The 16,213-nt window shown below is 40.0% G+C and overlaps 1 protein-coding gene across 1 annotated transcript in view; it reads right to left on the reverse strand.

The window, feature by feature from the left end:
• Window positions 1-16,213, reverse strand: part of USH2A (usherin) — a gene marked incomplete at its 3' end in the record, with an annotated part of 396,540 nt that overhangs the window by 337,895 nt on the left and 42,432 nt on the right. Inside the window, exons 7-8 of the mRNA XM_081997162.1 lie at window positions 13,803-14,024; window positions 12,378-12,471 (exon numbers count right to left, since the gene is read on the reverse strand). Of these exons, the coding sequence (XP_081853288.1) occupies window positions 12,378-12,471; window positions 13,803-14,024 (316 nt within the window). The remainder of the gene's footprint in view (window positions 1-12,377; window positions 12,472-13,802; window positions 14,025-16,213) is intronic.

Here is a 16,213-nt window from a genome sequence, read left to right on the forward strand (position 1 = left end):
TGCAGGTCATTTTTTATTTGAATGAACTCACAATATTACCTTCTAAATAGAGCTTTGTGAAGAATGTGAAGTTGGAATAATCTTCAGTTCATAACAGACTCTACAAAACCTCAAGAAGAAAATTTACTGTGCCTAGTGGTTCATCAAGAACTGAAAACAAATTTGATTTCTTAAAGTCAATGAATGGATTGCATTTTGGACAAATATATTCTCTTTATGGTAAACAATCCAACCAGTTTTTATTAATTTGGCTCAACGAATTGTACATGTTGGCACTGGAGAGGTGTTTGTTTAGAAGAATGTTTTTAATTTAACTGGCATTACAAAAAGTCCATTCCCAAAATACTGGTGCCTTGCTGGATCTAAGAAACAAAATATATTGCAATTATAATTTCCATCTTTCAGAAGGAATTTAAATGCTTCAAAATAAATTGCCTTCTGTAAAGTATTTGGGTAACTTCTTTCTTCTTAAGTTTCAGAAGTGTGCTCATCTTTCTTCATGTCTACTATTCCAAGCACTTAAAATTATTTAGGCCCACTGTGCCAACATCACCTATACGTTGATCATTCGAAACTTCAGTATAGTTTCCTAAACTGTTTCACTCACAGCTGAAGCTGGGAAAGCACCAACTGCCTATAAAATGAGAAACTGGATTAGAAAACATAAGTTTAAGATAGTCTAATAATTGCAGAGCAGTCACAAAAAAAAGCAACTCAGGAGGGAAAATGAAAGAACAAGAAGTCATCTGCTGAAATTCAGTTTTAATAAACAAAATTAACAGTAAAAGGTAAGACAACAATATCCACTGCACCTTTTTGAAATGTTAAAAACAAAGTAAAAAACCACACCACCACAGTAAGAGAAAAATGAGGTTTCAGGATGAAAATCAGCAGGGCTTCACTTGAGACCTTGAACTCTGATCTTTGTGTGCTCGTTGTGGCTGGGGTAGAGTTAATTTTCTTCATAGTAATACTATGGGGCTGTGTTTTGGATTTGGGCTGAAAACAGTGTTGATAACACGGGGATGTTTCTGTTACTGCTGAGCAGTGCTGACACAGAGTCAAGGCCTTTTCTGGTTCTCACCCACCCCACCAGCGAGCAGGGTGGGGGTGCACAAGAAGCTGAGAGGGGACACAGCCAGGACAGCTGACCCCAACTGGCCAAAGGGATATCCCATACCATATGATGTCATGCTCAGCACATAAAGCTGTGGAAGAAGAAGGAAGGGGAGGATGTTTGGACTGATGGTGTTTTGTCTTCCCAAGTAATCGTTAAGCGTGATGGAGCCCTGCTTCCCTGGAGATGGCTGAACACCTGCCTGCCCACGGGAAGTAGTGAATGAACTCCTTGTTCTTCTTTGCTTGCTCGTGCACATCGCTTTTGCCTTACCTATTAAACTGTCTTTACCTCAACACACAAGTTTTCTGACTTTTACTCTTCTGATTCTCTCCCCCATTCCACTGCAGGGGTAGTGAGCGAGTGGCTGTGTGGTGCTTAGTTGCTGGCTGGGGTTAAACCACAGCAGTTTATCAGAAGAATCACTGCCTAATCGTGATTAGCCCATTTTTAGTACACCAAGGACAATGCCTTCACCACAGCTGTTACACAAGTTTCACACCTTAAACCTATTCAAGTCCTTCCCTCATTCCCATCCATCTTTCCTCTCCCTAGTCACTCCCTTTGTCACTACATTGAGAAAAATCAGCATTACACAGCATCAGCAACACGAGACAAGAGTGTTCATTGAGGCATTGCACGACTTGGGAAGTGCAAGAAAGAAACCCGAGCTCCCAGCCAAACCATCCCACTGATGCAGCTTCCTCCTCACAGCATGTCTGCGGAAATACATCATTCCTGAACGGAAAACAGTACAGGAATAGCTACAAACCTGCCAGCCCCAAATTTCCATTTGTGCACGGCCAGCCACATAGCTGCTGAAAGCATTCATCATTTCATTTCAGATTTAATCTTAGATCAGTTACTCATACACACCTGTGCTTGCACCTATTGTTAAATGACACACAACCACTAAAGAGTAAGAGAGAAAAAGATGGCATTTGATTGCATAGCATGGAGTCTCTTTGAACTACCATCTCCCTTGTTCTATGGCTTTTAAAACATTGACAAAATTTTTTAAAAGCCTCAGCAAAACAAGTAGTCATTCAGAAGTTGACAATGACTGTGAAACAACTGGTGTTCTAGCAGTTGACGCACCCGTATGCATTCAAAATGTGCACTGGACCCCCACCTCATCCTCAACCTGCTGAAGTTTGTCATACCTTTATTAGGTTAAGAACTGCATTTAACTTTCAGACCTGCTGTGTTTAACTTTCATTCTTGGTAGCACCTTGATGTACATATGGCAATCCTCAGGTCTTCACTCACCAAATGTAAACTCTGCAATCGCCCAAAGCGTAGTTATTGAGATTTTCAAAGGTTGAAAATGTTGAACATTTTAGAACGTTCAAGAACGTTAATTCTTGACAAAACAAGCCTTTCTCCATAGCCATAAAACCCACAAACATGCAGATGTCCTTATTCTCAGTTACATCTAGGCCCTTCAGAAAACATGTTAAATATATGGCTTTCCCTATGGACAATAATAAACATGTCCTCTTGATATATAGTATCTGAACCACTCACCTTCTGTGAAAACAGTTTCCTGAGAAAGCATTACCTTGGAGCCAGATGGTCAAAATAACTAGCTCATCTTGGCCCAATTCATTAGTCTAAAATTATGATTAAAAACTTATTTCCAATAATGAATTCACGATTTTTTAACTAAAGTCATTATTAAAAGTGTAGGTTCTCAAAATTCCTGAATCCAGCACACTTATGGAAAGATCACCAGTGACTTCAGCCTAAGCCTTTATGTGCCAAGTTCCTTATCAGTCACTAAGAACGCTGAGGACAGTGCCTCTAAAGAAACACTCAACAAATATTCAAAGAAATACTTCAGAAAGCAACAGTAACAATATTTTAAGACTTGCAATAAGTCATGATCAACTAGAACCTTCTACTCCCAACACTTTTAAAATATCCCACTGCTTGCCTCTGGGTGGCATCCTTTTTTCTGTTTTTGATGTTATATTATGCAGACCTTATTCCTCTCTTTCTTTTCCTAACATGTGTAAGAGTTCCCATCTCACACCCATCAGTCAAAGTTTAGCTGCAATAACCAGTGTACATACAGACCTATAAGACGTATAATATATGTCTTATATAATAAACATAATATATGCTTCTATAATATACATGGCATTAACAGTACATATATTTAAAAATCTGCTAAAATGATATCAAGATTAGAACATCACCTTCTCCAGTATTTTGAAATGCTGTGTTGTCTTTGAGAAACTCCATTAGGTGTATCACCCAACCATATTTAGTTATGCTGCCCTGTAAGGGTTGACGATACTACGAGTTAATCACATACTATTTTTTCCTTCCTACAAGATCCCAGTCTGTACCCAAATAGACAGTTTCTTTCACTCCGTTTAGCTTCATTAGCTAAATAAATATGGCTTCTAGGCAATGTCTATTCCACTGTAGCTTAGCCCTGCTCCAAAGACAGTTGTCTTAATTTCCCCATGGCTTTTCATTAGCACCCTCACTGCTGCATTTGACTATGAAGACCGCATGTTAGCAGAGCTTTGAACCATATCTGTCTCTTGTGAACTCCCCAAGGACCAAAGAGCTTTTAAACCCAAAAGCCAGGTTATATTTATAAAAAAAAAAGCTAGAACACTCTAAGCGACTCCAAGTGACTATGGAAGACAGAATAGAAATGAAAAGTGTCTTCTGGGTTCCATTGTAACACTCCATGTACCTTAAAAGGGTGCAACTTAATTTTAGAAACTAAGCACAGCCATAACAGATGGTTTACAAATACCGTATGCCAAATAGCATTCTAAGAAAAGATACATTGCTGCTTTGCAATGGCAAAATGACTGACAAAGAACCTGACTGGCAAAGAACATAAGATCTACCACGCCAAATGCCAGATTCAATAATGGGACACAACTGAGATCTCAAACACTGGCAGAGATGTTATCAGACAGCATAAGATATATTTCTACGTAACTCCTCTTTCATTTATGATTTTTTTGGTGAAGTTATATGAAGCCACACCAAGTCCAACAAATTCAAAGCACATGCAACCACACTAATTCTGACAATCAGCCCACTCAGTACATTAATTCACACTTAAATTCTCCAGGATTAAAATTCAAAGCTATTTTCAAATCAGGTATCCATTCCATCTAATTCTCATTTAGGCTCCAACCCCATAGGATTTCTGTAAAATAAAAGAGGGGGAGAAGGTATGTTTTGCAGCTGATGAGTTCTGGCACGTGCTCTCCAGCCACTCCTCCCCAAGCCTGTAGCTTTGCATGGGGTTGTTGCGACCCAAGTGCAGGACCCAGCACTTGGCCTTATTAAACCTCATACAGTTGACCTCTGTCCATCAATCCAGCCTGTTCAGATCCCTCTGCAGAGCCCTCCTACCCTCCAGCAGATCAACACTCCCACCCAACTTGGTGTCCTCTGCAAACTTACTGAGGGAGCACCGATCCCCTCATCCAGATCATCAATAAAGATATTGAACAAGATCAGCCCCAGAACCGAGTCCTGGGGAACACCGCTTGTGACCAGCCACCAGCCGGATTTAACGCCATTCACCAGAACTCTCTGGGCTCGGCCATCCAGCAAGTTCTTTACCCAGTGAAGAGTAAACCCATCCAAGCCACGAGCCGCCAGTTTCTCCAGGAGAATGCTGTGGGAGACGCTGTCAAAGGCTTTACTAAAGTCCAGGTAGACAACGTCCACAGTCTTTCCCTCATCCACTAGGTGGGTCACCCGGTCATAGGAGGAGATCAGGTTGGTCAAGCAGGACCTGCCTTTCATGAACCCATGCTGGCTGGGCCTGATCCCTTGGTTGTCCTGCACATGCCCCGTGAGCACTCTCAAGACAAACCGCTCCATGATCTTCCCCTGTACGGAGATCTGGTTGACAGGCCTGTAGTTCCCAGGATCCTCCTTCCAGCCTTTCTTGTAGATGGGTGTCACATTGGCAAGCCTCCGGTCTTCTGAGACCCCCCGCTGTAAACCAGAACTGCTGATAAATGATGGAGAGTGGCTTGGCAAGCTCCTCCGCCAGCTCTCTCGGTACTCTTGGGTGGATCCCATCAGGCCCCATAGACTCGTGGGTGTCCAGGTGGCTTAACAGGTCCTTAACTGCTTCCTCCTGGATTATGAGGAATATATTGTGCTCTCCACCCCCGTCTTCCAGCTCAGGGGGCTGAATACCCTGCGGATACCTGGACTGGCTATTAAAGACTAAGGCAAAGAAGGCATTAAGTATCTCAACTTTGTCCTCATCCTTGGTGACAACGTTCCCCACCAGTAAGGATGGAGACTCTCCTTGCCTCTCTTTTTGTTGTTAATATATTTGTAGAAGCATTTTTTGTTATCCTTTACGATCGTGGCCAGATTGAGCTCTAGGTGGGCTTTTGCCTTTCTAATTTTGTCCCTGCTTGACCTAATGAGATCCTTGTACTCTTCTTGAGTTGCCTTCCCCTTCTTCCAAAGGTTATAAACTCTCCTCTTTTCCCCCCAAGTCCCAGCAAAATCTCCCTGTTCAGCCAGGTTGGTCGTCTTCCCTGACAGCTCTTCTTAGGGCACATGGGGATCGCCTGCTCCTGCACCTTTAAGGTTTCCTTCTTGAAGACTGTCCAGCCTTCTTGGACCCTTTTGCCCTTCAGGACTGTCTCCCAAGGGACTCTCTCAACCAGTGACCTGAACAGGCCAAAGTCTGCCCTCCGGAAGTCCACGGCAGCGGTTTTGCTGACCCCTCTCCTTACTTCACTCACAACTGGGAATTCTATCATGTCGTGGTCGCTAAGCCCAAGACGGCCTCCGACCATCACATCTCCCACCAGTCCTTCCCTGTTCGTAAACAGCAGGACAAGCAAGGCACTTCCCCTGGTGGGCTCACTCACCAGCTGTGTCAGGAAGTTATCCTCCACACACTCCAGGAACCTCCTAGACTGTTTCCTCTCTGCCATGTTATACCTCCAGCAGATGTCCGGTAGACTGAAGTCCCCTACAAGAACAAGGGCTAGCGATTGGGAGACTTCTGCTAGTCAGTTATAGAATGCTTCATCTGCCTCTTCATCCTGGTTCGGTGGTGTATAACAGACTCCCAGCACGATATCTGCCCCATTGGCCTTCCCCCTCATCCTTACCCATAAGCACTCAACTTAGTCTTCACAATCATTGATTTCTATACAGTCAAAACACTCCCTAACATACAGAGCCACCCTACCACCTCTCCTTCCTTGCTTATCCCTTTGGAAGAGCTTATAGCCATCCGTTGCAGCACTCCAGTCATGAGAGTCATCCCACCATGTTTCTGTGATGGCAACTACATCATAGCTGTCCCGCTCCACAATGGCTTCCAGCTCCTCCTGTTTGCTGCCCATGCTGCCTGCATTGGTGTAGATGCACTTGAGCTGGGCTATTGATTTCACCCCCAACTCCAGCATGCTACCCCTAGGCTCACCTCTAGTGAGCCTGGTTTTATCCCCTTCCCCCTTCAATTCTAGTTTAAAGCCCTCTCAATGAGGCCTGCCAGCTCATGAGCAAGAATCCTTTTGCCCCTTGGAGACAGTTGCACTCCATCCGCTGCCAGAAGGCCCGGTGCCATGTAAACATTTCTTATTTAATGTATTATTTAATAATAGTGTACTGGTTTTGGCTGGGGTATAGATAATTTTCTTCATAGTAGCTAGTATGGGGCTGTGTTTTGGATTTGTGCTTGAAAACAGTGTTGATAACAGGGATGTTTCCATTACTGCTGAGCAGTGCTGACACAGAGTCAAGGCCTTTTCTGCTTCTCGCCCCACCCCACCAGTGAGCAGGGTGGGGGTGCACAAGAAGCTGGGAGGGGGACACAGCCAGGACAGCTGACCCCAATTAACCAAAGGGATATCCCATACCATATGGTGTCATGCTCAGTATATAAAGCTGGGGAAGAAGAAAGTGGGGGGGACTTTCAGGGTGATGGCGTTTTGTCTTCCCAAGTAACCGTTACATGTGATGGAGCCCTGCTTTCCTGGAGATGGCTGAACACCTGCCTGCCCATGGGAAGCAGTGAATTAATTCCTTGGTTTGCTTTGCTTGCATGTGTGGCTTTTGCTTTACCTGTTAAACTGTCTTTACCTCAACCCACAAGTTTTCTCACTTTTATGCTTATGATTCTTTCCCCCATCCCACCATGGCAGGAGTGAGCGAGCAGCTGTGTGGTGCCTAGTTGCCACCTGAGGTTAAACAACAAACAGTTTTAGTGGAGTAAAAGAAGAAGAAAAAAAAACAGGCTGGCTAATCACTTGGGCACTTACATGGAATATGTGAAAAATCATAGAAATTCAATATATACATATGGTGCTATGATTTACAAGAGCTACTTCCAACACCAGCCCAGTTGTGTCTCAGTTTTCTTTCACATTAAATGAAATAAATATCCTGCACCATAGATAAGCCCCTGAAAATCATTTTCAGACTGGAACAGCCTTAATTTCTGAGACGTAACAATGACAACCATAATGCTAGTTGCCATCTGCCTGCCTCTTAAGTAAAACTTGCAAACGTCAGATCAAAATGTATAAGGGATAACGACCACTTCACAATTCCTTCAACATTTCATGTTGCACAGATACCTGTGCAACAAATCACTAGGTATCTGAGACTGCAACAAGTTCTTCCCGTATTTCAGCAATGCTTGTACACAAATTATTTTAGAAGCTGGGATCTTTGAACTGTGAGATTACACCAGTTTTCCAGGGACGGATTCATGGACAAACCCATAACTTCCATAGACACATCAAAAGTTATTTAAAATTTTCAGGCATGTAAGACTACTGGACTAGGTGTCTTTCTGCTTGCTGTTTTCTAAAACTTCAGTCAACCATCTGTCTGCTTGATTTCCTTTTTTCATTCTGATATAACCAGCTTTCTCCCAGGCCTATCCTCTGGATACACAAATTATAGCACAGAGCTTACCAAAAAGTGCATTTTTTGCTAGTTTGCTTGCTTCTGCAAGCTAGAAGTCTTTGTTATTGAGTGACCACTTACTATAGTTAATATTTACAGCTCCCCAGGTAGTATCATTAATTCCAACATCTAACATGATACAGATTTATGTTGATACAGATTTACTTTTAACTAAGGTTTAGATAGATTCTTCTGTAACACCATAAAGCACCTTATTTATCTAATTCGTGGTAAATCAACAATGCCATATCCAGTTTTCATGCAGCACATGTTTAAGACCATTAATTATTTGCCCAGAAAACTGGGCAGAAGACCTGAAGCCTCTACTGTATCCAGACACACACTCACTTCCATTAATATCCTCTCAAGCATTTATCAGACTTGCTTTATTTATTTTAAATTCTATTTTCTATTATGTCTACAATTATTCCTGTATATTTTGCCATTACCTTTCTCTGTGAAGTTCTGTATGACCAATTTAAAGGAGGCTCTGAGGTTGTAAGGTAAGGCCTTGGTTTTTTTAGGGGCTGTTTCCAGTTTTTCATGTGACATAATGGAAAGTTTTTGAACATACTGTTATTCATGGCTGTAAAGTAGTCTTTGCATATAAATTCTGCTTTTGGTGCCTCAGTTTCCATTTGTGAAATGCAGAGCTATTTCCCGAAGCAGGACACAAGGCATTTACACAACAATTTGTAAATGAAGAAGCAAAACATTTTTTTATAAGATGAGACAAGCTCTGTGAGGATTTGTTTCCTCTTCTTCCTAATCTGGCCCCTCAACATCTGCAAGTCATTCTTAAGCATTGCCTTTTTCCCATTATCTCAAATTTCACAGCAACATATTTCTTCATCAAAACAGAACTCCAAAAAACAAAAAAAGAAATTCCATTTGGTATGTCAAATTTCACAACATGGCAATGCAAAGAACTAAGATTTCCATTTGCAATAAATTATGCAAATTTTTAGTTTCTGGTATTGCTTTGCTGCACAACAGCTATCCAGATGTATATGCCAGATGAATTCAAGATGCTAATTTTTAGTTGTATTAAGTGTAAATGAGAGGACATACTCTGCCATATGTTCAGAGCTTGTCAATGTATCTCTGATAGCTGGTCCAAGATACTAAAAAACAAATCCCAAAAACCTTTTTATACCCCCTCAGTTGTAGTGACTTACTCACTGCTAGCACAGGACAGAAGTTAAAGATGACTGTTTCCTGACAGTGCAATTTCTTCTCAAAAACATTTGCCCTGTCCCCCTCAAAAAAGTTTATGTTTGGAAAGTTCCTTCATCAAATGCTTAATTGAATCCAAAATGATAAAAAATAAATAAATTCCTAATTCACTGGAGTGGGAACCTGGGAAGCATAGGTATAAGTCTGTAAGACAGTTTTATCAATGCCAACGATATTCAAAAAGCAGGATGGAGTTTGGTTTTGCTTTTAAGTGTTTGCCTTACAAAAAATCAAAACCTCGGATTTCATGTAAATCCTTGATAAAATTCAAGTAGTTAGTGATATATTTGCAAATATTAACTCTATTTTGTTACTACTTCTATTTTATGTCATACTTAGTAGATATTGACATGGTAATTAAAGAATGAGGAAAATAATTAAACATCATCCTTATTCTATTCAGAATGAATACAGTTAATTCAAGCATTTCAATTATAGTTACAATGCATATGTGCCAAATCAAAAATGTGACACTCACTGGAACAACCCATTAACACTGACAGAAAGTATCTGATAAAGCAGATACATCATTAAAATGTATTTGGTTTGTTTTCACAAGGTAGCATAAGTCTTGCAAGAGTGCTTGGTGAACTTCCAGATCTTATTAAATATTTATAATTAATTCCTACAAAGTAGCATTTCACAATGTGTGTTCTAATTAAAGAGACACTGTCAGTTTGATTTTTTTTTTCCTAAATTTGACCCATCTAAAAATTTCAAATTTCTCTTTAAATGCCATTTAGACTGTAGATCCTACACTTCTGCTTAAAAAGCTAGAAACCTTAGATCCCCTATGAAATTTTGCAAAGATCTTCCACATGGAATATCAAACACACTCAGGTTAACACTTCTTGCTCTGTTCTAGCAAGCAGAGACTGCTTGGGGGGGGGTTGAAGAGATTAGTCTCCCCTTTGCTGTTGCTATTCCAGAACAACTTCTTAACTTTCAGAAGGCCTATTTCCAAAAGGCATAAATGTAGCAAGGAATACAACATGTACTCATGACAGAAATCTAACATTCAGTTGGATTGTGGGATTCATTCCTTTGATGTAACTCATACTTTCTCAAACTCAGGGTTTTTTTTAAAGAAATAATTAAGTTAGGAACAAAAACTTTTCCATTATTCTAAGCTCTTTTCCTGGTTTCAACCAAGGTAGAGTTAATTTTCTTCACAGAAGCCAGTGTGAGGCTATGTTTTGGATTTGGGATGAGAAAATGTTGATAACATGCTGATGTTTTCAGTTGTTGCTAAGTAGTCAAGGACAGTCCAGCTTCTCAAGAAGGCTGGGGGTGCATGGGAAGTTGGGAGGGGACACAGCTGGGACAGCTGACCCAGGCTGGCCAAAGAGATCTCCTACCATATAACATCATGCTCAGTATATAAAGCTGGGACGAAGAAGAAGGAAGGGGTGGAGGGACATTCATAGTGATGGCATCTGTCTTCCCAAGAAACCATTATGCATGACGGAGCCCTGCTTCCCTGGAGATGGCTGAACACTTGCCTGCTCATAGGGAGTGGTGACTGAATTCCTTGTTTTGCTTTGCTTGCATGCACAGCTTTTGCTTTACTTATTAGACTGTCTTTATCTCAAACCATGAATTTCCTCACTTTTACTCTTCCGATTCTCTCCCCCGTCCCACCATGGGGGAGTGAGCGAGAAGCTGCGTGGTGCTTAGTCAGCGGCTGGGGCTAAACCACAACAGCTCTCCACTACACATTTCTCTGGAAGACCATGACTTATACCAACATCCCATTGGTTCTCCCATGGCCAAGAATTATAAAACTAGTAGGAAAATTATAATTTCGCAACTTGGTAAGTTTCAGCTACACACTACACTTCACAAAATCCCTCTTTATTGAGAATTATTGTCAGTAAGAGCAGAGCAAAGCAATGATAAGAATGTACTTTCTAGATTTTATCTAGATTTTTAATATGGACTTTTAATTAATTCCAAGGAATTTAACCTTAATATCAACTACCTGAAAACACAAAGCAGTAAAAAGTAATATTAAGCTTGTTCTTTAATTAGAACAATCATGTCGCTACTACAGATTATTTTAAAGATATCCAAATGTCATACATGACTAAAAAGCATGAAAATGTCAATTTCCCAGTTTGTCCTTAAATAAATAAGTTTAAAGCTCAATGCTTTAAAAAGCCACTACCCAAGTCACCAGTTTAGATCAAAATAATGACTAAGACCCCCAAGAAAATAACTTCCAAATAAAGATGTATGGGCATGTTTCAGTATTTTCTTAACTGTGCTCAACTATGCAAGAGACATTTAAAAATCAACTCAAAAATGTTTTAACTCTTCCTATCTTAGACATTTTGTAAAACAACTGCATTAAAAGATCTCAATCTTAGGTGAAGTCAGAGACTACAGTCTACAGGTGTCCCAGGTATCTACAGAAGTTCTAAGTATCAGAAGGTAAATTTGTGTTAGTGTTTTACCTTCGATTAGGCATGCAGTTCTGAAGCAAATGTGCAAATTTTCTGCATTTCCTGGGCTTTGATTTGCATCATGAAGGCTGAGCACTTGAAAGGCTCCCTTTCAAATGAAGATAAATTGTAATCTGAACTCCAGGATTGTGCCTACTGCACTCCATCTACTGAATAGGTCTGGAGTCCATAGGACCAGACTAAAACTACTGTAGAGTAAAAAAAAAAAACAAACACACACAACATCCCTGAAGCACACCTGCCGTGAACATCGAGTCTTCATTACCTTTTCACTCCACAGATCATTTGCTAGTTGCTACAGCAAGTAGAGCCATAATCTTTATTAGATACTGACAGTCCAAATTCAGATTTGCATCTAATGTTTGAAAGTGGCATAATCCTCTAACAAGAAATCAAATCCCTGAACACAGCATTCCTAATGGTCTGTGGTGAAATGGCTTTTGGTGCGGGACAGGGAGGGGGAGAGGGGACTATTTTGTTTCCCTATTTAATACAAACCCTGCTATGGAAAGTTTCCCTGTAAAAGCTAGGCCAACACTAACACACATAAACAACACTTTCCCAGGACTAAAATCCCAATTTTGAGGCTGTTCATAAGTGACATAGATAAAGGAGGGACTAACATTATTTCCTTCTGTATAGCTTTCCTTGACACACAGGCACCTATATGGTTCCATCGCTGTGTCGCAGTTATCAGCGTGGCCATGGCAATTACACCTGAAAGAACAACACGTTGTGAAGAAAAAATGAAAACATGGAAACACATCTGTCCAAAAATATATAACATGGTCACAAATACAATTTTGTGTATTACATAGTCCAGTTCTTTATCAAGAACAAATAAAACACTGAAGCGAATGTTTTCAAGTACAGTAACCTACAAAAGACTACTCCACTCAACATATTTAAGTATGAACAATTGCTTTCCAAGAAAACAAAAGCCAGCATGTAGTAGAGCTACTGTTACCTTATATGATATACCTTATACTGAAATATAGTTTTCATTATATATCATATATAATATTAATATGTAAAACTTTATTAAATAAATGGCAATTATTCATCAATATTAAGCCTTACGGTGTGGCTATAGTTTTAGTTTTTCAGGAAACCTTAACCATATTAAGCATAATCTTCTAGTTTAACCCATCTTGATCTCAGTTAAAATGTTAAATTCTTACTAAAATAAGACCTTTATCAAGTATCAGTAAATAGGCAATAACCATCCCACTTTACCTGAAGGGCTGTTGTTCTGGACGCATGGCATAGCTTTGCAAACTACAGCTGAAATTACTGTTACATAGTCACCAAGATTGTAGCTGTTTCAGTAAAAGCATTATCATAACACATCTAAACCAATAATCAAAACATATTAATAGTGTAGAAAATGTTAAGGTAAACGTGACCTCTAATGGGGTGTTTTCTCTCAAAATAAGATCTCAACTGCCAAAATAATTTCAGGAATAATACTTATTAACAAAAATCTGCACCATATGCTTCTTGGAAACTATTTCATTGCCAAATTTGCATATTATTTACAGGGCATAATTAGTCCTTTCACAAGACAGCGCACTTACGTACAATAAAGTTGTCAGTCACAGATAATATAATACTTTTACTGACAGCTGCCCAGTTTTAAATGGAAAACTACAGCTAAAACACAGACCGAGATCTGCATTAAGACTTAAAATTGCCACGTCTGGGAATCTGTAACAAAACTTGGAAGAGCTACTGAAGTAAAGCACAGGCCATGGTTTCAGTCATAAGCCTTTGCTTAGAAGCATTGGTAATTCCAAGGAAAGGACTGCTTTTGGCAGATTTGCATAAGAAGTATAATTAATTTTAAAAATAAAATGTGAGCAAATGTTTTAAAAAACAGTACAGCAATCTTTTAAATTTGATGCACTGCTTCAGACCAAATTCTCTTCTCATTCATAAATGTTAAAGCAGAACAACTTCATTAAATTTTAGGCAGGTCATTATACACTTTGCACAACTGCATTAGTCAGCAGCAGTGATTGGTGGGGGAAGAGTTCCATAACACCTACCTTCCACTGACTGTAACTTCATTAACTCCATAGTATCTATGCCTAAAATTTACCCAAGACTCATTAGTATGATACTGGCCACGGAGGTGAATCCTCACTTGTGCAGCTTTTACAAATTCTTGGAGAGACGGAGTATTGTAAAAATCATTGTAACCAGGTCGGTGATTTGGTTCTGGCGTAAGAACACTAAAAGTTAGATTCCCACGGGAATACGGTGTAAAGCTGTTTAAATAGAGAGAAAGACAAATTAAATTCAAAATATCATATATTTTACAGATTCTATCTCCTAATACCCTTTTTCTCAGAGGGTCTCAACTGTACACAGGGGGTTTTTTGTGGTTTCTGGGGAAAATTCTTATGTCACTGGATTCCCAGTCACCAGAATCCAAGCAGGGGAAGTGTTCTTTATATATCTGTTTTTCCCCAAACTGCCATACTCTTCCCCAGACCCTGAGTTTCCAATTAAAAGTAAAGCCTCTAAAAGACAACTTCAAAATATGAATAAAGTGTAACTAATACAGTGTCATCTGCACTAAGTTTTCAAAAAGTTTAACACAGGTTCTTGAAGAAATATGAACTATGCTTGAGCTACACAAGGAAATCATTCAGATGACTAACATGATAATTAACATGCCCGTATTCTTAATTATATACCTGCTAAACACATAAAAACCATACAGAAAAAATTGTATTTTGAATTCCAGAGTCACTGGACTGTATCATCTCATTCAATGAGTGAGCAGAGTCAGAAACACACGCCACCTTCCAGTGAGTGAAGTGCAAGAGAATTTAATGGAATGCAGCAGGATTGAGAGTGAAACTGTATATTTAAACCCAAGAGGGGAAGGACAGTCCTGACAATTCAAGCTGAGTAAACAAGTATATATAAACTGCACATTTGTACAATTTGGTATGAACCATATCTTGCGTTAGTCGGCAGGGTTTAGCTATGAGTAGAACTTGCCTCCACAAAAGGCAAGAATGCCTGCTTATTTGCACACCTACATGGGCTCATTAAAAATAGGTATCCCACAGTATCACCTGGCACCTGACATACAATATTCAAAAAATATAATTCTCCTCACTTCAGAATCTCTCTGAGATTTGAAAGATGAGATCCGTAGTTAGACTAGGTCAGCTGAGTCACACTCCTCTCTCCATGAAGGAGCTTTGAATTTACTGTGACCCTATCCAAGTAAGTGCTTCACAAAAATCTTAGTGGAATATATCTGTATGTTTCTCTGGGAGATATTGTCCCCTCTTCACCTCCATAGAAAGTTAAAGTATTTTTCTTCCATGACATATAGAGCTGTAATGAAAATATTGAGACACGTACGAATGGCAGGCAAATGACACCATCTTGGTATGGAAGCACCAGAAGGAACAGCAGAAGGACTGTAAGGCTGATAGCACCTAGGTAAGCAGGGTCATTAAGATCTTAGGGCATCTACACACAGCTTCTCAGGAAACCAGGAAAACAAAGGAGATCCTAAAACATGGGTCAGTCAATATTCAGACAAGCCTTAAACCTCTGAGATAAGGGGGATAAAGGACAGTGAACAATTCCTAACTTACAGTGGTGGTACAGGATGGAGAAACAAAAACCTTAATCACTTTCATCTCCTAAAGGACAAAGTCCATTCAGTACTAGCAATGTGGTCACCAAACCAAGAACCCTCAAAGCATGGTAAGGATTTCAAATCCAAGGTCACTTGCCTTCCGTGTCAACCCAAGGAGTCCTGGCTAGGCCACCAGGATACAAGCACACTGGTATCTAAATGCTGAACAATTTGGACACATCTTGGCACTTACATGTATGGGGTATAAGAGAGAAGGAGAGAAACCAGTTCCGTTTTACAATAAAACCACCTTCCTCTCCTAGAAAAGTCTCAGCAGAGAGCTCAGCTACGCTGCTGACGCAAATTTGGAGCATTGAACAATGCTCCAACAGTAACTTCTCCAAGTACACAGAATACTCACCATTACAGGGTGTATTTCTTATCGTTTAAGCAAAACTTTCTGTATATCAGCTGTACCCAAAATAATTCATTTGTATCCCTTCCTATCATCATTCATGTTGTAATTAAAGGGGCGAGACAGTGCTACTTACAAAACATTTACGAAAACAGTTCATACTTAACTCTTCAGTACTTTTTTGAAAATATACAAATACATATTCCTAGGCTGAAGAGGACATTACCCGTCATTCGGGTTATTTATCCAAAAACGTTTGGCTTAAGAGATTTCCCTTCTCCTCTACCCTCTGCTCCAATGATCAGCAATAAAGTTCAAAGTCCTCTGCTGAAAACTGGTGTAACTCAGATGACCTTATGTTCCTCTCCTCACAGAATACTGAACTCCTGGGGAACAGACAAAGATGCTGACACTTGAAAAGTCTTAGGAAGGTACCA

Source organism: Phaethon aethereus, assembly GCF_964289735.1.
Source record: "Phaethon aethereus genome assembly, chromosome: 3".
Classification (NCBI taxonomy): domain Eukaryota; kingdom Metazoa; phylum Chordata; class Aves; order Phaethontiformes; family Phaethontidae; genus Phaethon; species Phaethon aethereus.